This window comes from Carassius carassius, chromosome 9 (assembly GCF_963082965.1).
Source record: "Carassius carassius chromosome 9, fCarCar2.1, whole genome shotgun sequence".
Classification (NCBI taxonomy): Eukaryota; Metazoa; Chordata; class Actinopteri; order Cypriniformes; family Cyprinidae; genus Carassius; species Carassius carassius.
This window is the reverse complement of record NC_081763.1, coordinates 3096676-3121083: the sequence shown is the minus strand read 5'-3', so window position 1 is coordinate 3121083 and position 24408 is coordinate 3096676. Positions and strand designations below refer to the sequence as shown.

General features: G+C 37.7%; 1 protein-coding gene across 1 annotated transcript; it reads right to left on the bottom strand.

Moving 5' to 3' along the window:
- Positions 1–6626: 6626 nt before the first annotated feature.
- Positions 6627–23454, bottom strand: LOC132148765 (gastrula zinc finger protein XlCGF8.2DB-like). Its single transcript, XM_059557463.1, has 3 exons — positions 23338–23454; positions 21737–21889; positions 6627–7837 (listed from the first exon to the last, which is right to left on the bottom strand). The coding sequence occupies exons 2-3, from the start codon at positions 21819–21821 to the stop codon at positions 6906–6908; spliced, it is 1017 nt and encodes a 338-aa protein (XP_059413446.1). The 5' UTR covers positions 21822–21889; positions 23338–23454; the 3' UTR covers positions 6627–6905.
- Positions 23455–24408: the final 954 nt, after the last annotated feature.

Sequence of the window (24408 nt, the reverse complement as noted above, 5' to 3'; positions counted from 1 at the left end):
GAAATTTTATGACATCAATGTTATTTTTGTGGTCAGTCTAATCTAAAGACCTGTGTGATGTTTAGTTGTGAAGATCTTGAGTTTTCGTTAAAAGGCGTGTCCATGGCGCCGTGACGAAGTTTGATGTGTCGCCATGGGAATAAAAGATGTTATAACTCAGGCATAAAATGTCCAATCTTGCCCAAACTTCACATGTGTGATAAGGGTCCTGGCCTGAACAGATCTGAAGGCCAATATTCCATTGGGTGTGGCAAAATGGCTCGATAGCGCCACCTATACACTCTGAACTGAGTGCATATACACTTTCAACGGAGTGCACCTCAAACTATGTTTCACGTACATGTACAAAAATCGGTACACACATGTAACACACCAATATCTACGAAAAAGTCTCTTGGTATGAAATCCGAATCCAAACAGGAAGTCAGTTATTTAGAATGTTCTCTGCAAAATTGGCGTTGTTTTTGCCATTTTCAGGGGTTGTACTTTAACGAACTCCTCCTAGAGATTTATTCAGATCAGCATCAAACTTGGTCAGTTAAATCTAAAGGCCTTTGCGATGTTAAATTGGGAAGATCTTGAGATTTCGTTAAAGGGAGTGTCCATGGCGGCCTGACAAATTTTGATGTTTCGCCATGAAAAAGGAAGTTGCTGTAACTCAGACATACAATGTCCAATCTGCCCCAAACTTTGCATGTTAGATAAGACTTCTGCCCTTAACAGATCTACATGCCCATATTCAATTATAGTCATAGCGCCACCTGCTGGCAACAGGAAGTGACATATTTTACGCTGAGATAAACTACTCCTAGAGATTTTTTGACATTAATGTATTTTTGTGGTCAGTCTAATCTAAAGGCCTGTGTAATGTTAAATTGTGGCAATCTTGAGTTTTTGTTAAAGAGCGTGTCCATGGCAAAAATGACAAAATTTGATGTCTCGCCACAGCAAGAGAAGTTGTTGTAACTCAGGCATAAAATGTTTGATCTTCCCCAAACTTCACATGTTCGATAAGAGTGCAGCCCTGAACACATCTGAAGGCCAATATTCCATTATAATGATAGCGCCACCTGCTGGCAACAGGAAGATTGGAACATATATGGAATAAACATTGATATATTCTACTTATATTTATGAGTTTAAATGCATATTTCTCACCGTTCACCTATTTACTAAAGCCACTCGCTGCCGGTGAGCCCGGGTGCGAGGGCCCGTTCATCGCTGCTTGCAGCTTTAATTTATTGTGTTATTGTATCGTAATAGTTACAGTAAAGATGATTTTAATAGATATGAATTACACCACATGCCTGTACATTCTGTCACTGTAGCATTTTTTTTATCAATAACGTTACCTGTGAGAAAATAACATAACGTGGCAAATTGACTGTTTCAGTTTCCAAAAAGGTGGCCCATCAACGACAACTCAGAGTAAAAGACCTGTAATGCCTCTTCAGACACTGTCTACCATAGCTTCTTCCAGTGACTCTCAATCAGACAGGTAGGCATTTGCTGAATATCAATTCTAGAAGATGTTTGATAGAACTACATTGGCTAAAATACTTCTATGTACATTTCAGAGAGCATTGTTTTCTGGAGTCTGGAATAGAACAACTTTCCAAGGCAGAAAGTGATGAGCAGTTACATGAAAGGTGCTATTTTATATTATATATTATTTTACGGATGTTGTTATTAATTATTTTATGATGTTTTATCTTTCACAAACTTCAATCTTTCAACCAAGCCATTCTTATTAATTAAAAAAAAGATCTTGTGTTGTTTAGTTTTTCAAAGATGATTGTTAGTGATGAGTCCACCATAACCCTGAATGAAGATGTCAATGATCTTCAGAATACCGTGTGAGTGTTCAGATGCATTTTTTCAATTCAAATGTATTTGCAGTATATTCATTTTTTTGTAGATTATATAAACATTTAATTGTTGTTTACATAAATGATGATTATAATAATTATATAATATTATTACTTTTGTTATTATTGTAAATGCCTATTTTGCGTATTGAATGGAGAAATACTGATGATGCCACAATAATGTACTGTTTCACTTTCCCTTTTAAAACATATTTCAAACACTTCAAAATGGAAATACTCAGGTTAGTGCAACTAGCATTCAAAATATTATGACAACGGTCATCCTTCAATTCTTCAAAAATATGTTCACACATTACAGACCTACATTCATTTTAGCTACAGAAATTGAATAATGTAATCAAATGTAAAACAGCATTGCATATTTGACTCTATAAATTAAAGATTGTTCTTTATTAAAGTTACAAAAGCTTTTCAATCAAGAGCAGTGAGTGTTTTCTTTGATGTTGCTGTTCGATTAATATAAAGACTGTCACTTTTAAGAGAATACACTGATACAGTGGCCTGCGTTCAGCTGGCTATGTCTGCTGTAGGATACTTACCAAAACAGGCATTTTGACATGATTTTGTCCATTTAAACACAATACTTCAGAGAGAGCTTATATTTGCGCACGTGCCGAGGCGCGGGTTTGTGCTCCGGATGAGCGCATGCACAAATCTTCTCACTGCACGCGCGAGCTCCCGTCCTTTGGCTCTTAAATGTTTAAATTGACAAAGCTTAAATGAGTTTAGTTTAAACACAGATTTCAGCACCCAGGTGATGACAGAATAAATTACTGCTCATATACAGCCTGCGCGTTTAACAAGAGTGAATGATTTGTCCATGTTTTTGTAATGTCAGGAAAGCCAGAATGCACTAGCATCAACAGAAACATTTATTAGCTGAACCCTGTTTTTTACATGCCATTTATAGCAAGCCATATTACAGATGATATTACAGATGCTTTGTCAGATTTAAGTTGAGGCGCGTGCCGAACCGTGTGTGGTGAACCAAATGGTTTTTCAGCGACCCCTATTACCTCAATAATCAATCAATTACAGGCCTAAAACAATCATGCCCGAGCAGACGGATATTAGTACATATCATCACACCGGCACCCGCGTCTAAATCAGTTGTATGGTCTGGTTTTCATTCTAAAACAGTTGCGTCAAGTATAAATGTCTCGTCTGTTTTGGGAGGTGCGTGCGCAGTCAGCGGAGGCTCGCGCTGCAGTGCCATGCGAAAGTATAAAGAAAGCGGTTGTTTTACAGACATTATATGTAAACTATAGGCTATTTGATTGGACAGATATACCCCTCTCCCTCCCCTAGACAAAATTTACTACACACAATAGGCTCACACATGGTGCATTTAAAATTAATAAATAATAATTAATAAAAATATTGTTGTTTTTTTCTCAGATTTTGAAAAATCTTCGCGATGGACTTAAAATGCTTCCAAGATCGACTTGTCGACCACGATCACCGGGTTGGTGACTCCGGAATTAGAAGCTAAATAAACCCCAAAGACTTATATACCAAAGATATACACTCACCCCGTCCATGTTATGAAACTATCATAACAAAAACTCACTCTCTAAAACTGTAACAGAGAAATAGTAATAATAATTCAAATAATTCCAAATAGCATTAATGTTTCTCTTTTAAAACAATGGTAAAAAAAAAAAAAGACTTTTGGTTGTGCAAGTAATGTTACAATCAACAAACCACAATCACAAACAATACAGTCGAGATCCATGACAGAACACAGACTGGCTGAATGACACTTTAATTTAAGCAGAATACCTCAAATATATATTGCTGAACTCCAACTTACTTGTACAGTACTGTACTACTGTGTTTTCAGATCACAGCATCTCCACAGAGAGAGAGAGAGAGAGAGAGCGAGAGAGAGCAAGAGTATATGAATGGTTGCCAGATTGCATAAAGCCAGTCAGAAAAGCTCTGATTGGGGTATATATGCTCTTGATAACTGGCAACCGCAAACATGAACGTTCGCATAATAGTCTTGTAACACTCCAACCCAAATCAAACACAACTAAACAAGCTAATTATTGTCTTTAGGATTGCTAGGAAGATACAGGCATGTGATTTTTTTTATCAGGGTTGGAGCTAAACTTCGCAGGACAGTGGCTCTCCAGAACTAAAGTCTTAACATGTAAACACTGATCAGTACACATATGGAAGTGTTTCACACTAGACACTGTACATTTAAGATGCCAGCCTACCTAATCAAGCCCACCTGATTTAATTGATTAGCCACTTAATACAGAAATCTCAGAAACTCAAATGGGTCCGAAAAGAAAGAAAGAGTTGGAGGTACTAAAGGACTAGGATTGGGAAACACTGACAGAGCACAGAGTAGTAGTGTTTCCCAACCCTATTCTCACACCATAAGTATGTAGTGCAGATGTTTCCTTTATCTGACCTATCAAGTCTTGTGCTGTGTCCAAAATCAAATACTTCCCTTCTATACAAAATTAAAGTGACCATACATCCTCTTTTTTTCCCCAGACACATCCTGGCCAGGATTTCTATATTGTCTAAAATATCCACGTTTTGGCTTTGTTTTCCGGTTTTCATACTTGCTAATTGAACAATCATGGTGTGTGAGAAGGTGGGATACAGAGAATGGTCAAAGCGATGAAAATATGAGTACATATTAAGTGTGTTTAACTTAAAGCAGCACTGCACAGTCCAATCAGTGAATCACATTAAAGTACTGCCAGAATGATTCGAAAGTACGCAAAGCTATCTGCTCTCTCACTTAAAAAGAAAAATGAACTCAAGAATCGTAAAACAATCAAACAACACTGGGGCATTTGTTTTTTTTTTTATACAGTTAATGTGATGCTTTGTCTTTGAAATACTTGCTTTTTGTATTAAGTTGTAATGCTAGCTTTTTGTAAATTAGGGCCTTTCGCACTGCAGGAACCTTTTCATAGTACCAGATCTAATTGTGGAACTACCCACTTTTTGGCGCTTTAGTACCGGACTGCCTTTTTTGAGAACAAAATTACCTCCTATTCCGGAAAAAGGTCTAACCAGCACAACTGGTACTACCTGTGACGTAATTATACATTGATTGGCCAGACACGTTCGAAAATGTCCTCACCGGCATGATTTAAATCGCTGTGTAAACATACTTTAAACATGTCATCTTATTTCACAAGTATGGAGAAAAGTGATAGATGGACAGACGCCGAAGTGCAGGCATGTGTAGCAAATGTTAAACTGCCAGTTGTCATTGGAGATTTTTAGTCCTCCTTTCCATTCTTTCAATTGTTTCACGTATATGTCGACATTCCATTTCCATTATTGTGAAACCTGCGAGACAAAACAAAAACAAAGCTCTGATCACAGTGTCCTCCATCCTCCTGTAGTTAACGAGGAGGTGGGAACTGGTGAGCATTTAAACTAAACTTTAATAATAAGATAATAAATATAATAAAATAAACCTTAAAATAGCACAACAACTCCTCACCGACTGCTGCTTACATATAGGAACAAAAACAACAACATAATATCCAGGACTGGTCCTCTCTCGTCACTCCTCTTTTTATCTTTCTGGAGCTCCTCTGTGGGACTCCAGATCAGTGAGTGGTGCAGGTGTCATTTACTCCACCAGCCTGGCTCCTTCCCATGGCTCTCGGCCTCTCCCTACACATCACAAGTGTATTGGTCCAGCCCCCAACAACCGCACCAGTTTCTCATGTGGCCCCTTGGGAAAATGAATGGCCCACCCCTGCATCAACAGATACCCTTCATGCAGAGAGTCTTCATTCAGGAACACAACAGATTCAGCTCATCCTGAGTCTCCATCCCAAAGAGCCAGAAGTGGATGACCAAGTTCTGAGTCTCCGTCCCAAAGACCCAGAAGTGGTTTGACCAAGTTCTGAGTCTCCATCCCAAAGAGCCAGAAGTGGATGACCAAGTTCTGAGTCTCCGTCCCAAAGACCCAGAAGTGGTTTGACCAAGTTCTGAGTCTCCATCCCAAAGAGCCAGAAGTGGATGACCAAGTTCTGAGTCTCTATCCCAGAGAGCCAGAAGTGGATTGACTAAGTTCTGATTCTACGTCCCAAAGACCCAGAAGTGGTTTGACCAAGTTCTGGGTCTCCACCCCAAAGACCCAGAAGTGGATGACCAAGTTCTGAGTCTCCGTCCCAAAGACCCAGAAGTGGTTTGACCAAGTTCTGGGTCTCCACCCCAAAGACCCAGAAGTGGATGACCAAGTTCTGAGTCTCTATCCCAGAGAGCCAGAAGTGGATGACCAAGTTCTGAGTCTCCATCCCAGAGAGCCAGAAGTGGATTTATCAAGTTTTGAGTCTCCATCCCAGAGAGCCAGAAATGGATGACCAAGCTCTCAGTCTCCATCCCAGAGAGCCAGAAATGGATGACCAAGTTCTGAGTCTCTAGCCCAGAAAGCCAGAAGCAAATTGACCAAGTTCTGAGTCTCAGAAGAGGCAGAAGACATACAGACATTTGCACCAAGGTTAAACTCCAAGGTTAAACCTTCACTTCAAGGTACTTTCATCTGCGTGTTTCAGATTAAGGACCTTATGCACCTAATTCAGGGCCTCAGCTGCATCTTCCAGATTTTAGGACCCTTTTGTGTTCTGGTGCAATATGGCTGCTGATGCATCATCCAGGTGGATGGTGCGCACTGGTGGTGGTTGAAGAGAGAGAACACCCCCCCCCCCCCCATGTAAAAGCACTTAAAGTACACAGAAAAGCACTATATAAATGAAAGGCTTTATTAATTTTAATGTGTATGGGTACAAGTTCTGGATACAGGTCACATGTTAATGACAAGTGTAAATGTAGTCTTTGATTTCTCATATGGACTTTAAGGTTTTAAAGCTGACTGAAACTGTCTCTCCAGTGTGAGTTCTCATGTGCCTGATAAAGCCTACTTTTTGATTAAAACCATTTACACTGTTGGCTTCTCTCCGTTATGAACTTTCATGTGGATTTTAAGGTTTTCACATAGACTAAACGGTTTCCACACTGTTGGCACGTTTAAGGCTTCTCTCCCGTGTGAGTTCTCATGTGTCTGATAAGGCTTACTTTTTGAGCAAAACTTTTTCCACACCGTTGGCAGATGAAAGGATTTTCTCCAGTGTGAAGTCTCATGTGGATTTTAAGGCTTCCATTTCGGTTGAAAGATTTTCCACACTGCTGACAGGTAAAAGGGTTCTCTCCAGTGTGAGTTCTCATGTGTGTAATAAGGTTTACTTTTTGAGCGAAACTTTTTCCACACTGGTGACAGGTAAAAGGGTTCTCTCCAGTGTGAACTCTCATGTGTGAGAGAAGGTTAACTTTTTGAGTGAAACTCTTTCCACACTGTTGGCAAGTGTAAGGCTTCTCTCCCGTGTGAGTTCTCATGTGCCTGTTAAGGTTTACTTTTTGAGTAAAACTCTTTCCACACTGTTGGCAGGGGAAAGGGTTTTCTCCAGTGTGAGTTCTCATGTGGATTTTAAGGTTTTCATATAGACTAAAACTGTTTCCACACTGTTGGCAGGTATAAGGTTTCTCTCCCGTGTGAGTTCTCATGTGCCTGTTAAGGTTTAACTTTTGAGTGAAACTCTTTCCACACTGTTGGCAGGTGAAAGGATTTTCTCCAGTGTGAACTCTCATGTGGATTTTAAGGTTTCCATGTAGATTGAAACTGTTTCCACACTGTTGGCATGTGTAGGGCTTCTCTCCAGTGTGAACTCTCATGTGCCTGTTTAGGCTTCCTTTTAGGTTAAAACTTTTCTCACACTGTTGACAGGTAAATTTCTTCTTTTTGCAGGTTTTTGTCTTTTGAGCTCTTTTTCTTGAAGTCGTCTTTTCAGCCTGTGAGCTAGTAAATGGTTTTTCTTCAGTTATGAACTCATGGTGTTTCTCAAGCTTATATTTCTCTTCCATTTCGTTCAGAACTTCACTCTCCTCTTTCAGTGTAATCAGACCTAAGGTGAAACAAGAAGAATAAATTGAACACATGACCCCCACATCATTTCTATTCTAGTGATGTTAGATCAATCGAGTAGTCAGGCCGATGCACACATAAGATTTTTTTCAGGACTGCTTGTATATAATAACTTCTAAGTAAAAATTTTCAGGATTCTGTCACTTTGGTCAAGCTGATTCACAATGGTGTTGAATAGTATTTGAATAAATGTAATAAGTTACTGTACTTTATCTTTTTGGCTGATTTTAAATTATGAGCCACTGGCTCATATAAGAAAAAAAAACAGTTATGCTGTCATGGGTTTGTCTAAATTTTTCTTGAGTTTATCAGCATTAATCCATCTGGGAACTAAACATCTTTTCCAACTTGAAATATACAGTGTATATACAAAATGTTTTTTCGATGCTTGTTTGGAACGACAAGAGGGTGAGTCAATGACATAATTTTCATTTTTGGCTGAACTAATCCTTTAACATCTGAAGAACCTTTACGTTTCACAAGAGGTTATTTGTGGTGAAAGAAGGTTCTTCAGTTTATATAAAGTTAATGGTTCTTTGTGGAAACAAAAATGGTCCTGAGAAGAACCTTTAATAAAAGCACCTTTATTTTTAAGAGTGTATGTCTTTTACACTTTGTCATTTTTTCTTAATTAGTAAAATGCTATTTTAAAGGAGGAGTTGAATCATGTAGACGACAGGATAAGGAAAAATATTAAGATGCAAACACAGCAAAAACCTAGTTATTTTTCTAGCTGACTGATGAGCTTATGGACACTGCAAAGTAATTTACATTTACCTCAGAACAACAGTTCAATGTTTACAAACTTACATATTCCACAGTTTGAAACACTGAATGGGCTCTTATATAAGATTTTTTTATATAAATTGTACTGTAGGATCTCTTATAAAATAGCCTACCTATTGATGTTAATTTCATGTTTATTATGTACTACAGAAACAATGTACGTACCATATAAAGAGAAAGATTAATTGGCTTACTTGCTGGGGTTAAAATGTAATTTGATATGTGGGGGACTATGGTTTCTGGCTATAATACACTCATCTAAAGGATTATTAGGAACTAGGGCTGCAACTAACGATTATTTTGATAATCGATTAATCTGTCGATTATTTTTACGATTAATCGGTTTATGTACTTATATTTTAGTTTTTTCCATTTTTTCCCCAAGTAAATTATTAATAAATGGTCTTTATCCTTCAGCATAGATTTTTAAGAGATTTTAACCATTTTGCACGGTCATATCCTAATCAAAAATATACCTGGAGTTGTTTTATTGTGTTAGTAATCCTTTGTCGAACTCTTCTGCAATCAGAACACTGACCCATACTCTAGCAAATTTCACAAGGAGATTTCAAATAATGTTTTCACCATGGCAGTCCTTAGAGCTCCTAAAGTAGTTTAACATCCCGAACGAAGCTTATTAAGGAATCTTTCAGAACATATTTTCACGAAGAATAAGGATAAAACACAATAAAATTGCAGTGCATTGTATTTTATTATTTACTGGGAAACAGCTTTATAGCTTATGCTGTGAAATTGTAAACAATCCTTCGAATAAAGTGCCAATGGCATGAAACCTGAATGGAACTCACAATTTAAAGTAAAATCCATCAGAAGGTTGTCCAGAAAAAAAAATTGGACAGTCACACACAAAAAACCTGCTGTGTGAAAAAGAGCAGTGAATACTTAGAAAAAAAGTGCATTTCAAATATCTTTAAACATTTACCTCTCTCATTCAGTCATAATTAGGCTGCACGACTGAATTTTGAACTGTTAAATGACAAACTGATCACAGAACATGTTTGTAAAGCTTTAAATGTTAACTGTTAAAAAGCAATGTTATCAGCTTTTACGACTAAACATTTGCAAACAACATTGTACTGGAGAATCTGCACAAATAAAAGTCTTAGGGGCCGTTCACATATCGCGCCTAAAAACACGTGGAAAACGCTAGGCGCACCGCTTTCTCCTCCTTTCCAAAGCGCTCGTGCAGAAGCGCCCCTGAGGCGTCTGCCTTTGCTAAGCAACCATGACGTGTTCTCTCCTTGAAGACGCGGAAATTTCAGCAAAGGATAAATGGATTTGCAGCTCAAAAAATCGCTTGCAGTAGCTCTGCTACTAAATTTATTTCAAAATGGAAATCCATATACAACTATGATCAGCTGTTCCTTTCATCTTGACTGAGCTTTTAATGTTGTTACGGGAAAGGATGAAGCTGATTGGTTAGTTCTTGTCACATGACCCGCGATGCGCTTGCAGCATTCTGAAAAGTTAAGATGTTTTTAACTCAATGCGGTGCGGTGTTGGAAATAACGAACTTGAGCGCGCAAAAGACGCGATATGTGAACGTCCCCTTAAACAGTTCAGTAGTGCAGAGTTTACAGGTTACTCTTCTTTTTTGAAGGCTCAAAGTAAAGTACTCCCAGTCTCCCACATCCCGCTAAATGCTGCAGAGACGCTGTTCGGGAAGCACGTGACATAAAACGAGGCCAGCTATTGGCTATTCACTACTTCTCCTGCTGTACTGGCTGAGTAAAACCTCCGGTGGCTCATTACTGCCACACTTTGGTCACCGCAGATTTGAAATATGCACGAAATGAGCCGATTACGGCAAATAAAAATAAAAGTTATTTAGCAACGAATCGATGACTAAATTAGTTGACAACTATTTTAATAATCGATTTTTATCGATTAAATCGATTCGTTGTTTCAGCTCTATTAGGAACACCATACTAATTCTGTGTTTGACCCCCTTTCGCCTTCAGAACTGCCTTAATTCTACGTTCTCTCTGGGAAAAAACCTTCTCTGGGGGAAGTCGTGGCCTAGTGGTTAGAGAGTTTGACTCCTACTCCTAGGGTTACGTACCCTTGAGCAAGGCACCAAACCCCCAACTGCTCCCCAGGCGCCGCTCCATAAATGGCTGCCCACTGCTCCGGGTGTGTGTTCGGTGCTGTGTGTGTGCACTTTGGATGGGTTAAAATGCAGAGCACAAATTCTTAGTATGGGTCACCAATACTCAGTAACAAAAAGTTAACAAAAGTAACACCAACAAGGTGCTGAAAGCATTCTTTAGAAATGTTGGCCCATATTGATGGGATAGCATCTTGCAGTTGACGGAGATTTGTGGGATGCACATCCAGGGCACGAAGCTCCCATTCCACCACATCCCAAAGATGCTCTGTTGGGTTGAGATCTGGTGACTGTGGGGGCCATTATAGTACAGTGAACTCATTGTCATGTTCAAGAAACCAATTTGAAATGATTCGAGCTTTGTGACATGGTGCATTATCCTGCTAGAAGTAGCCATCAGAGGATGGGTACATGGTGGTCATAAAGGGATGGACACGGTCAGAAACAATGCTCAGGTAGGCCGTGGCATTTAAACGATGCCCAATTGGCACTAAGGGGCCTAAAGTGTGCCAAGGAAACATCCCCCACACCATTACACCACCACCACCAGCACGCACAGTGGTAACAAGACATGATGGATCCATGTTCTCATTCTGTTTACGCCAAATTCTGACTCTACCATCTGAATGTCTCAACAGAAATCAAGACTCATCAGACCAGGCAACATTTTTCCAGTCTTCAACTGTCCAATTTTGGTGAGCTCGTGCAAATTGTAGCCTCTTTTTCCTATTTGTAGTGGAGATGAGTGGTACCCGGTGGGGTCTTCTGCTGTTGTAGCCCATCCGCCTCAAGGTTGTGTGTGTTGTGGCTTTACAAATGATTTGCTGCATACCTCGGTTGTAACGAGTGGTTATTTCAGTCAAAGTTGCTCTTCTATAAGCTTGAATCAGTCGGCCCATTGTCCTCTGACCTCTAGCTTCAACAAGGCATTTTCACCCACAGGACTGCTGCATACTGGATGTTTTTCACTTTTCACACCATTCTTGTAAATCCTAGAAATGGTTGTGCGTGAAAATCCCAGTAACTGAGCAAATTGTGAAATACTCAGACCGGCCGTCTGGCACCAACAACCATGCCACGCTCAAAATTGCTTAAATCACCTTTCTTGCCCATTCTGACATTCAGTTTGGAGTTCAGATTGTCTTGACCAGGACCACACCCCTAAATGCATTGAAGCAACCTGCCATGTGATTGGATGATTAGATAATTGCATTAATGAGAAATTGAACAGGTGTTCCTAATAATCCTTTAGGATTATAAATATACAGGTGCATCTCAAATTAGAATGTCATGGAAAAATCATTTATTTTAGTAATTCAACTCAAGTTGTGAAACTTGTATATTAAATAAATCCAATGCACACAGACTGAAATAGTTTAAGTCTTAGGTTCTTTTAAATGTGATCCTTTTGGCTCACATTTAACAAAAACCCACCAATTCACCATCTCAACAAATTAGAATATGGTGACATGCCAATCAGCTAATTAACTCAAAACACCTGCAAATGTTTCCTGAGCCTTTTAAATGGTCTCTCACTGGTCGAAGACCAGGTTAGCACGCATTAACCCGTCTATTGACTCGGAGTGTGACAGGTGTCATTCTGGTTCAGCCACTTTAATTCACATGTTCTGGTCCTGCCCTGCCCTGTCTTCCTTTTGGAGACAAATTTTTGTCTCATTGTCAGCCATTACCTCGGCAGATATCCCACTCAGTCCAGTTACAGCTTTATTTGGGGTTCTCCTGCCTGGCCATTCTTTGCCTTCTCACTTTTCAGATTTCGTAGCCTTTCTGACTCTTTTAGCTAGGTGTTTAATTCTATTGAATTGGAAAAGCCCTCACCCTCCATCTTACACTCGCTGGATAAGAGATGTTCTTTATTTTATGAAACTGAAGAAAATTAGGGTACTCTATTCACTGACCTAGCACCATTTTCATCAAGCTATGGCAACCGCTTTGTGAACATATCAAAACTCTCCAGCTTGACCCTGCTCTTTTTGTGTGATCCCCTTGTCTCTTCCCACATCTATCACCAGTCTAGATGTTGATACTAATTTTGTATTGCCTGGCCAGTACACTGCTATGTTTACTGTTACTGTATGTGATTGTACTGAACTCTAATTAATTTATTTTATTCAATTTTTTTGAGGGGAAAATTCTCAGTGCATCTTCTCTCTGTAATGTTTTGTGTATTTTCATCTTGCCCTGTGTCTGTAAATGTTGTATTTTTATATATAATTGTTTAAAGTATATAAATAAATAATATTTTTTAAAAAGTCTCTCAGTTTGGTTCACTACGCTACACAATCATGGGGAAGACGGACAGTTGATCTGACAGTTGTCCAGAAGACAATTATTGACACACTTCGCAAGGAGGGTAAGCCACAAACATTCATTGCCAAAGAAGCTGGCTGTTCACAGAGTGCTGTATCCAAGCATGTTAACAGAAAGTTGAGTGGAAGGAAAAAGTGTGGAAGAAAAAGATGCACAACCAACCGAGAGAACTGCAGCTTTATGAGGATGGTCAAGCAAAATTTATTCAAGAATTTGATTGAACTTCACAAGGAATGGACTGAGGCTGGGAACAAGGCATCAAGAGCACCACACACAGACGTGTCAAGGAATTTACTAAACCACAGACAACGTCAGAGGCATCTTACCTGGGCTAAGAAGAAGAAGAACTGGACTGTTGCCCAGTGGTCCAAAGTCCTCTTTTCAGATGAGAACAAGTTTTGTATTTCATTTGGAAACCAAGGTCCTAGAGTCTGGAGGAAGGCTGGAGAAGCTCATAGCCCAGTTGCTTGAAGTCCAGTGTAAAGTTTCCACAGTCTGTGATGATTTGGGGTGAAATGTCATCTGCTGGTGTTGGTCCATTGTGTTTTTTGAAAACCAAAGTCACTGCACTTGTTTACCAATAACTTTTTGAGCACTTCATGCATCCTTCTGCTGACCAGCTCTTTGAAGATACTGATTTCATTTTCCAGCAGGATTCGGCACCTGCCCACAATGCCAAAAGCACCAAAAATTAGTTAAATGACCATGGGGTTGGTGTGGTTGACTGGTCAGCAAACTCACCAGACTTAAACCCCAGAGAGAATCTATGGGTTATTGTCAAGAGGAAGAGGAGAAACAAGAGACCAAACAATAGCCGCGTTTCCACTGTCGAGCTTAAACTGGGCGTGCTAGTGCGTGCCAAGGCCAGTCGTGTTTCCACTGTCACTTCCGGGGCTTGATCGTGCCTCGCCAGGGCTTCCTCGGGGCCAACGGCCAGGGTTTTTTGGCCCGACGAAAACCTTGAGCCAAAGCGGGCCAGCTGGGGCTAGAGGAGGGGTTTTGAACAAAGAGGAGTTTCTCCGTGTCTGGAGAGTGTCAGCGCGGATCATTTCAGAACGATAACAGCGATATAACTTAAGCATTAAAGACTTTTTAAAATCAGTTGAGTTAAAAAAATCACTCTTAATCAGCAGCGAGTGTTTGAAATAACTTGATCCGATGTAGATTATAATCACTAAACAAGGCATTAATCTTTATAAGCGATGTAAAAGATTATGCACGCTAAACATTAACGTTACCATAGTAAACATGGTAAATGCAACCAGGAGAGATCAGACGTCAGCTTCTTATTCTCTATCACAACTGTGATAAAAAACATATTTTATCTGTCATAAGTCTCGTCTTGAGAGTTTAGCTCCACGTTGCATATCATAAAAAAAATATAATAATGCTTTTGTTCGGGAGCTTTTCTAAAAATAGAGAGATTTTAATTCATTCTAAATGTGACGTATAGGCTACTGTGGCTACAAATAAACAGAAACAGACTCGACTGAATAAGCAGGCTATTTCCATAAGCGTTAAAAATAAAAAGTGTATTTATGTGTGATTAATTTTGAGTCCTGATAAATTAAATCAATATGATCAATGTATCACTTATTCTATAGTTAAAACATTGATGCTTTTGAGTTTGAATATTAAACAAATCATGCAAACAAAAGAGCGCTTTTATCATGTTCCTGTGTGATCGCGCATGTTCCAGTGATTTATTTCTTATTAGTTTTCTGATAACTTCTCTTTGTTGGTGAAATGTTGAGGTTGCATGACGTTGTTCTGAGAGGCGTGTAAAGGGCAGTGTTGGGAAAGTTCACTTTCTACATGAACTAGTTCAAATTTCAATTCACAAATTTTCAAATGAACTAGTTCAGTTCATAGTTCAAACTACAAAATTTTGAACTAAAGTTCACAGTTCCAAAAATGAACTAGTTCATAGTTCTTTTTTTCCATACGTTGCTGCGAGCTATTATTTTTCAATTATTGCCACAGCCCATATAGAATCACAGACAGCAATTATTTTATCAGTTTTAACAATGAAGCTATGCGTCAGATTTCATCTTCATATCCAATTTTGAATCCTTATCCAACCAGGGTTTACATTAGCATTGAGGGGACAGCATTTCCCCATTGTTGCTTTAATGCTTTGTCTCCCATTCTCACCGACCTTGTCATAAACACAGAGGTGGAAAGTAACGAATTACATTTACTCGCGTTACTGTAATTGAGTAGCTTTTTTGTGTACTAATACTTTTTAAAGTAATTTTTTAAATCTGTAATTTTACTTTTACTTAAGTATATTTTGTTTAAAGTATTGTACTTCGCTACATTTTAAAACACATTAATTACGGAGTAAAAAAAAAAAAAAAAAAAAAAAAAAAAAAAAAAAAAATCGCTCACTGGAACCTACGTCAGTAAATAATGGGCAGGAGGGAAAACTGGCGCTAAAATCACAAGAAAGATGCAGACGGACAAAACAGGGATTTAGTGGTGCAGACACCGCTGAAAACGAAACCCCGTCATATTCTGAAGTTGAACTCGATGGAAATGAAGTGAACCCCTGGCCATATGTATGCTCTATTATGCAGTGTAAGCTGTACTTGCTTAGGAAGACCAAACTAGCAGCTTATAAAATCTCGACAAGACATCAACCCTTCGCAAGAATGTAGAGGTAAGCTAAATAATTGCATCGTTGCATTGGTGGTTAAAATGAAGCTTTGACATTTTAGCAAGAGGTTTTGCACAAATTAGCCAAAAAGACAGTGGTGAGGAGTGTGCTATATATATCATCTATTATACGATAATATCATATTTTTTGTTTTAATGATGTGCGCGCTTATAGTGCGTTCTTTCACTGTGTGATTCAGTCTCCTAAAATGCATTTAGAATCATAGGCGCCGATACCGTGGAGCACCCACGGAAAATACCGAGCACCCACGGAAAATACCGAGCACCCACGTGTGCCAGTGCCAGACTGCCAGTAGGCTACATTTATTTAAAATTAAACATTGCAGTTGGCGCTATGAAGCGTCTGCCACACTGTGATTGGTTATGTTGTTGTCAGTGACAGTGACATAACCAGTCGCATGCATGTTCCATATCCTATCCACCAATCACAGCGTTTCTGAAAACGTCCCATCCCCCACTATACAGTGCCGTGCGAGTATGTAATCATTTACTGCTTTCCGTAATCACTAATCATTAATCAGACTAAAATGGACAGATTTGTTATAAAAAAACCAAACCTATTAATATTGATATATCGACATTATTTTACTGGATCTAGTGGCTTTGGCTTTTTGTGAATAAACGTCCAGTATTTTTTCTCTTTCAAAGTTTTGTCTGTCATGTTCTTCCACCTCATTTCATACCCAGCAGTACGTTAATATGTAAATGTTACGGTACATTCCCTAGACTCCTTAAAGTTCGTAACAGGGTTTAAATGGGAACATTTTTCTGCTCAAGTATAGGCCTATATACGGTTTAAAAGAGGAAAAACTAATGGACACAAAAGTAGCCTACTTTTGGACAGAATACAAGTTCTTTGTTAAATACATAAAATAAAAAAATATTTTTTTAGCCTATATGAATAATGGATTCGAAACCTCAAAGAAAAGCCATGCCACTATCAAAAGAAACCTCGAAACATAAATGAGGTAGACATTCCCAGAAACTCATTATTTTAGTCGCAACAATCGGTTAATGGAAACGCTGTCCTTTCGCAATAGTCTTTTAATCAATATTTACAAAACATTAATTTCCCAAGAAGCTGAACGCATTCGCGGTTACGTGTCAGTTAAACTTTTCATCTCCAATCCTGTTTGTATTTTTGAGAAGTGACGCTGTTGTGTTTGTTTGTATCGGCCGCTGTCCATTAGCCTAAGGTTCTGAAATGCAATATTTTTTTAATAGCCTAGTCTATTTTTTAATTTTTTAAATGGCTTGCGCCCTTGAGCACCCACGGAGAAAAACATAAATCGGCGCCTATGTTTAGAATGATCACAAAATTGAAGATATAGGGGCAGAAAATTCACATATTTATATAATTTCATACATTAAATCAAAATCACACAAAGAATGCCGTCTTTTCCTCCAAAAATCATCATGAATATATACATACATACATATATATATAACAGTTGAGTAAACAAGTTAATTAAGAGACTTGCGTTTTAGACACCATATTGCCTTTTTTAGCTCTATTTCTACAACAGAAAATAATTCCAAACACAGCCACCAAAGCACAGTTTTGCGTCTCTGAGCAACATGACAGTGTTTCGTTCCTGAATGAATCAACCGTTTAAATGATTCGGTTCAATCGCAATGACTCACTTATTAACAGTGACTTGCTGACACATACTGGCCATTTTAATATCACATTTAAAGTATCTTTTGATTTTTTTTTAAATAATTAATTTCTTATCATTTCAAATGAGTATTCAACATTTTATGTCTTGTATATCAAAACATTATTCATGCATTTGTAACTGCAGGTTAAATGCATTCTTGTCCTGCACTAAACAGTGTAATACATCTAAATGCCACTTCCAATGAATCTTCTGCATTTCCTCTGCATTAAAAGATGAGTTTGTTGATACTGATTTGCCTGGTAACAGCCCAAATGTTTTATTATTCTAAATAACTGATTCCTTTAATTAAAAACAACTAGTTTGAGATTAATAGACCTATACCAGGGGTGTCAAACTCAGTTCCTGGAGGGCCGTAGCCCTGCAGAGTTTAGTTCTAACCCTGCTCCAGCACACATATCATGTAGTTTTCAAATAAACCTAAATGATTAGATTAGCTGGATCAGGTGTGTTTAATTAGGGTTATATCTAAACTGTGCAGGACTGTGGCCCTCCAGGAACTGAGTTTGACACCCTTGGCCTGTCCCATTTTTGACTCCCTCCCACTGTTAAAATGTAACTAAGTAATTTTTACTCTGAGTAAATTTTAAATGAGCTACTTTTTACTTTTACTTGAGTGGATTTTTAGACTGGTACTTTTACTTGTACTTAAGTAAAATTTCATTAATGTAATGGTACTTTTACTTGAGTAGAATATTTTTGTACTCTTTCCACCTCTGCATAAACATCATAAAATTCTTTTAAATGATCATACGCCTTCTTGCTACATGCTGCTGTCTTTTGCTGTTTTTTTTTTTTTTTTTAATACGCGTCACGCATATGCGGCGGACGGCGGTGCGACACTGGTGGTGTTGCCAGATTGGGTGTTTTCCCGCTACATATTAAGACCCGTTTACGGTGTGTTTTAGCCGGGTTTTCGCCTGGAAGGCTCTAAAGAAATCTGGCACCCTATTGAACGAAGTTAACCTGAGAGAGCGTGCCGTTCACAGACACCAGAATGAACGAGTTCACAGTAACGTTCACCAGGCATTAATACAGCACGTTCAGTTCACGTTCGCCCAAAATATGAACGAGTTCATGAACTATCGTTCAATGAACGCGTTCAGGCACAACACTGGTAAAGGGTGTGTTTTAGTGACGTGCAGCGGAGTTTCAGGCCCTGACTGTGGAAACCCTGCGCTATTCTGGCCTCTGTGCTACTGGCACGAGGCTATTAGCATCACCCGGCCCGCTTTAAGCCCCAGCTCGGCAGTGGAAATGCGGCTAATGCAGATGAGCTGAAGGGCACTGTCAAAGAAACCTGGGCTTCAGACCACCTCAGCAGTGCCACAAACTGATCAGCTCCATGCCACGCAGAACTGAGGCAGTAATTAAAGCAAAAGGAGCCACTACCAAGTGTTGAGTACATGTAGAGTAAATGAAAATACTTTCCATAAGGCCAACCCTTTACTAAAAATGTGTTTATTGGTCTTATCAAGTATTCTAATTTGTATAGATTGTGCTTTGGTGGGTTTTTGTTAAACGTGAGCCAAAATCTTTGTTAAACGTGAGCCAAAGACTTAAACTACTTCAGTCTGTGTGCATTGAATTTAACACACGAGTTACACAATTTGAGTTGAATTACTGAAATAAATGAACTTTTCCACAACATTCTAATTTAACCCATCCAAGTGCACACACACAGCAGAGAGAAGTGAACACACACCCGGAGCAGTGGGCTGCTACAGATCCAGCGCCCGGGGAGCAACTGGGGGTCCAGTATTTGTGGTCATTGGTTTTCCACCAGTCCATGGGGTCGGTGTGGATGGGCACGTGACAGTACTGATTTAATTTGGTTGTGTCTATGATTTCTGTTATGATTTCACCAAACAAGATGCCGACGTATTTGATTAAGTATTTGATAAAATAGCCTACAAAGCGACCAGTGCAAGACAGTGAGTTGAGCAATTTTGATTAGTTTATCATTCTCAAAAAAAGTCATAATATTTTGGGAATAAAGTCAAAATTACGACTATAAAAATCATGTTACATTGCAGGAAGAAAAAGTGAATATTACACACCTGTATACTCCGCCAAAAAATAATAAAAAAAAGTATGTGACTCCTGGTGAATAGAGTGTCATAAATAAGTGTCCTGTCATAATAAAACTCCCCTTTCACTCAGCGTCTGTGAAGTGGAACAGGACCACGTCCCAACAGTCCTTGATTAAGACTCTTATCAACAGACGACTAGTTTTGGGTGCGGTAAGGGGCATTTTTACACCTTTTTTTTAAGTAACGTTAAGCAGCACATCAGTTTCATGGGCTGGACGTCGCCTAATTAGGACCCGAAGTAGATAAATATCACCTGTGCTTTTTAAAACAGCATGCAACAGAAGCAGGAAACTCTGTATATTCATGCAAATCCGATCAGAAGCTTGTGACGAATAAACGCGCATAATCAACCCAATCACTTTATTCAGCGTTCATGTAAACACTACGTTCGGATTCGTTAATCAGAATGACTGAAAAGTGTACATGTAAACGCACCTAATGATTCACATGCCGCTTGAAAGGAGGTGAATCTCTCACTACAAATGAAAGCTAGTATAAAAACATTCATTGTTTGTATTTTATCTTAAAACTGACAGAAGCCTGAGACTTTGACTTATAATAAAAAGAGACAAAGCCCGAAGCTTATTGTGATTAACCTGTTGACTTTCGGGGCACCTACGTTTACTTCACTATATTACAATTAAATACTAATCTAATCTTGACAAACTATATATCGTTGGAAAGGTCTAAGACTCCTAAATAGACATTTTACCAATCGTTTTTGTTAAAAAATATGTAGCAAATGTAATTGATTAATTTATGGCAAGAGTGCACCTCAAAAACCCACATCATAACAGGAGTTCTGACCTCTGTCCAAAAAAAAATCTTCTTTGTTGCCTTTTTCTCTATCACACTTTAAAAATCATCAAAAAATTATACATCACTTGAAAACAAAATCTAAAAAAAACATTATATATATGGGTGGTAAATGTTTATGGTTAACAACCAGTGGAATATTGCATTTTATTACTTCAACAAATAAATAATTTTAATCCAGCTAGCTCATAATCACGACTTAATATGAAACAGGAAGTTTCTCGCTCAGCACAGTAGAGTGCATTGTTTTGTTAACGTTGTGATTTATTATTGTGAGTCGTTTGTGACGCGGTGACACAGAAGATCCTCTCACAACATAATGCTTTATAAATCTATAGCGTGTTCAGGTGATCATGCTGCACGTATCAGTAGTTCCCTGCTCTGGTGTTAGCGCTCACACTGCATGTGTACCCCATCCGAATTAAACTGAAGTCCACCTCTTACAACCAGCCGCGTCTGAGCGTGACACGGAGCGATCACATTAGTCAACCGAACCGGGCTTTGGGGGTAAGACGTGTTCGGGCACGGTTATAATCGCACAGCCTAATCAATACTCTGTAATTAAATCTACTAATAGAATATTCCAGAACCCTGACCCATCCATAGTAATTAGCCAACCTTTTTTTTTTTTTTTTGAGAAATGAAAACGGGTTGCACCTCAACAGTTATTTGCACTCGCACAAATGCTCCGATATATTCTGAGGTCGCACGCATTAGATATAGGAAGCATATGTGACTAAAATGGTTGCAATTTCAAGCCTTGAAATCACTTGTCAATTACAGCAAGTGAAGCACCAATTTATACCTGCATGCTTTATGCATTATGTTTTTTGAAAATAATTCATTTTACTTTATTTTTTTAACTAGGAAAGGTGTAGTTTTGAAATAAAAATGTCTTATTAAACAAAACCTTTTATTTAAACACCATGAAAATGCAGATCCTGTTATAATACTGAAAATTACTTTTTAAAACTTGTTTTCTTGTTCAATTATTACCCCTGAGCAGATTTGGACCCGTGTTAGGCCTTATGTTTGTACTTGTTTTTCTCACTCAACAGGAGAAAATTCCCTGTTTTTCAGAAAACTCAGTGATCCTCAGATAAATTTAATCCTGTCCGAATGTGAATGTCCGTGATTTCTGACAATATTTTTCACACATATTTTTCTTGTGTGTTCAGGCTAACATGAGCTACCGAAACTGATTTATTACTATGTGCATTTTCAATGTTTTCCTCCGGGAAAATAAAGAAAATCTAATAAAATCAAGAGCCTCACCTTCATTTCTGCACTCAATTACACAATGCTTTAATTACACAGGCCTATGTTACTTTTTGTAAATGAGTTCAGCCGAGAGAAAGAAGACCAACCTGTTTGTTCCTCACTTTCTTCTTGTTTGACACTGAATACTTCTTCAATCTTCAGGTCTTCACTCTCCACTTTAATAAAAGCCATCTTTATAATACTAGTGTCACGAGGATCTCAGTCGCTTCAGCAGTTTTCAGAGTTTCTTCAGAGTTTCTCTGTGCTTGGACGCTCTGTAAAAGCTTAAGATGATAATCATTAACAGAAAGCAAATAAATAAATGCTAATTGATTATCTGTGTGCATCTCAATAATAGTAAGCACTGTAATAGTCAAAGCGTTAAAGTAAATGCCATGAGGTTAATGCCAATAAATAACAATAAGTAAAGTTTTCTTATTCAATAATTTAAAGTTTACATGATAAGACTATGATTGACCCAAACTTCCAGTGAAGCTATCAGCTTTCCACCAACAAGTCTTATTTATGTTGGAAATTGGTGCACATACAATTTTACACCCCATAATACTCCTGTATGGAATAACAAATATATTTTACACAGAAACAAATCCCTGTTTCATGAGGATTGGGTAAATCTAAATATTTGGTCTATGTTGGATCTAATGGATGAGACTGGTAAAATATTAAATTATAATTCATTTACTCTATGACATGGATTTGCCTGTCATCCAAAGCCATTCTTTACAGTTATTAATGAAATACCCTGGGGTGTACAAATGTTCCCTTCCCTACTGACCATTACTGCAGTCCTTCCCTTATTATACGCTGGTGATATTGAGATACAATATATGACAATATATCATCCAGTTGTGCTACTCTTGTCAAATATTAAGAAATAAATTAGACATTTGATAAAAACACTGTTAAATATTTAAGAACAGCTAAAATTTCCTATTCTCCCCAAGGTAAAAGAAATGCAATTTAAAATATGATATAAGATATATCCCTCCAATACATTTCTACACTCAAAATGTCGTTTTGAGAATAAGCCCTTTTATTTATGCAAATATGTCGTTGAAGAAACATGTATTTAGTACATGTAGTTTGTCTCCGTGGTTTTGGGAAGCATTGCAGGACTGGAAGATAGAGAATGGTTTCACTCTAACAAGATGTAATGTACGGAACAACTAAAGAGTGCTAGGTTTTATATGAAAATTTGATTAATAATATTGTTTTATTAGCAAAATACTTTATACATAAATGTAGATATTTTAAATCCTCTTCATTGTTTATTGTAATTCAAATTGATCTAAAATACTTCCCAGGTGCCCTTAGTAAAATGAAAAATCAAAAAGCAGTTAAATTATTTAATTTGTTTGTATTATATAATAAAAAAAGTATTAGTGAATCATTTTGCGACGCTATCGACTCAACTGACTCGTTTAAAAAAGATCCGTTTGTCCATCACTACTCGCCAGTGATTCTTGTTCATGACCAACAAAATCACGATATTGGAGCGAAATAAGGCGCTTCTTTTCTGTTTGTCGTGAACAAAGCGCTGTACTCAAACAAAATAACGTTCATTACTGTTAGTTAGGTATTACAATCTTACCTTCAATAATCATTGAGCCATTAAGCAATAATTTAAAAACAGACAAAAAGTCCGTACTGGCTGTACTTAAACACTTTAAACGCTTAAAACACTCACCTTTCTTCAGCTGAATCACAACAGACGCCGGAGCTGCCTTATGACGTCACTTCACCGTTCCAAAATAAAAGTCCCATTCACACGCTAAAACCACTGTGTAATAAAATATATGGCAGATTAATTAATGTGAGGGTGATTCAATAATTGGAAAAACATGTGACATTGCAGAAAGCTAAGAAAAAAATATTTTCACTAACAGATTTTTTTTTGTATCTTATTGAAAACATATTTAAGTTTAATAATTCGGTGCCTGCCAATCACAAGTTACTTACTTTTTCACTTGTATTGAAAACAAAAAAACAAATGTCTTTATGTTATTGTTTGTCAGCTCAACTTAATGCAACATAAATAACTGTTATGGACAAATTAGCCAATGTGTAGAAATAACAATAAATCAGAACATGAAACATTTTCTATATTATATAATTGTATAAAATATAATATACAACATTCAGTTAAACATTTTTGTTGAAATAATATAAGGATGCAAAAATAAATCAGTAAAGTTTATTAGATTTTAAACAACATTTTCTTTTTTTTTTGTGAAAATAGTTGATAAAGAGAGCTGACCCTTTAAGAAACAGAATTGACAGAATTGTCTGATGGACCATCAATTCTGTTACACTCTTGACAGCAGTGTTACTCTGCCTTGGTAACAGAGTTTGACAATTTTCTTTATTGTTTTACCTAAAACTCCACTTGCTAGCATAAATGCTAAGAGCACATGATGAATCATGATTTAAAATCTTTTAAATAATATAAAGTGTGATCAGTGAAAAAATTTGTTTTCTTTTGAGATTGTGGCAACATATTTGACTCTTTATAAAAGAACTCTTGGTGTAAGAACTTTTTCTCGAAGAGAGCACACAGACTTTTCAGCAGGGCTTGAAAATGAAAAAAAAAATTCAGTTGGTTCTCTCCGAGCAGAATCGATATTTTAAAATTTCTGTTCCTGCGTTCAGAAACCGGTTCGGGTGGAAGAAATACAGATTAATAACATTATTTTTAAAAAACAATATTCTTTGCCTATAATTTGCCTAAAAATAATATAATAATAATAATAATAATAAT

Excerpts from the sequence above, each read along its gene's own strand:
- LOC132148765 (XM_059557463.1), bottom strand. The coding sequence starts at position 21,821 with ATGGCTTTTATTAAAGTGGAGAGTGAAGACCTGAAGATTGAAGAAGTA. Across the intron at positions 7,838-21,736 it reads AGAAAGTGAGGAACAAACAG|GTCTGATTACACTGAAAGAG; the intron begins GTTGGTCTTCTT and ends GTTTCACCTTAG.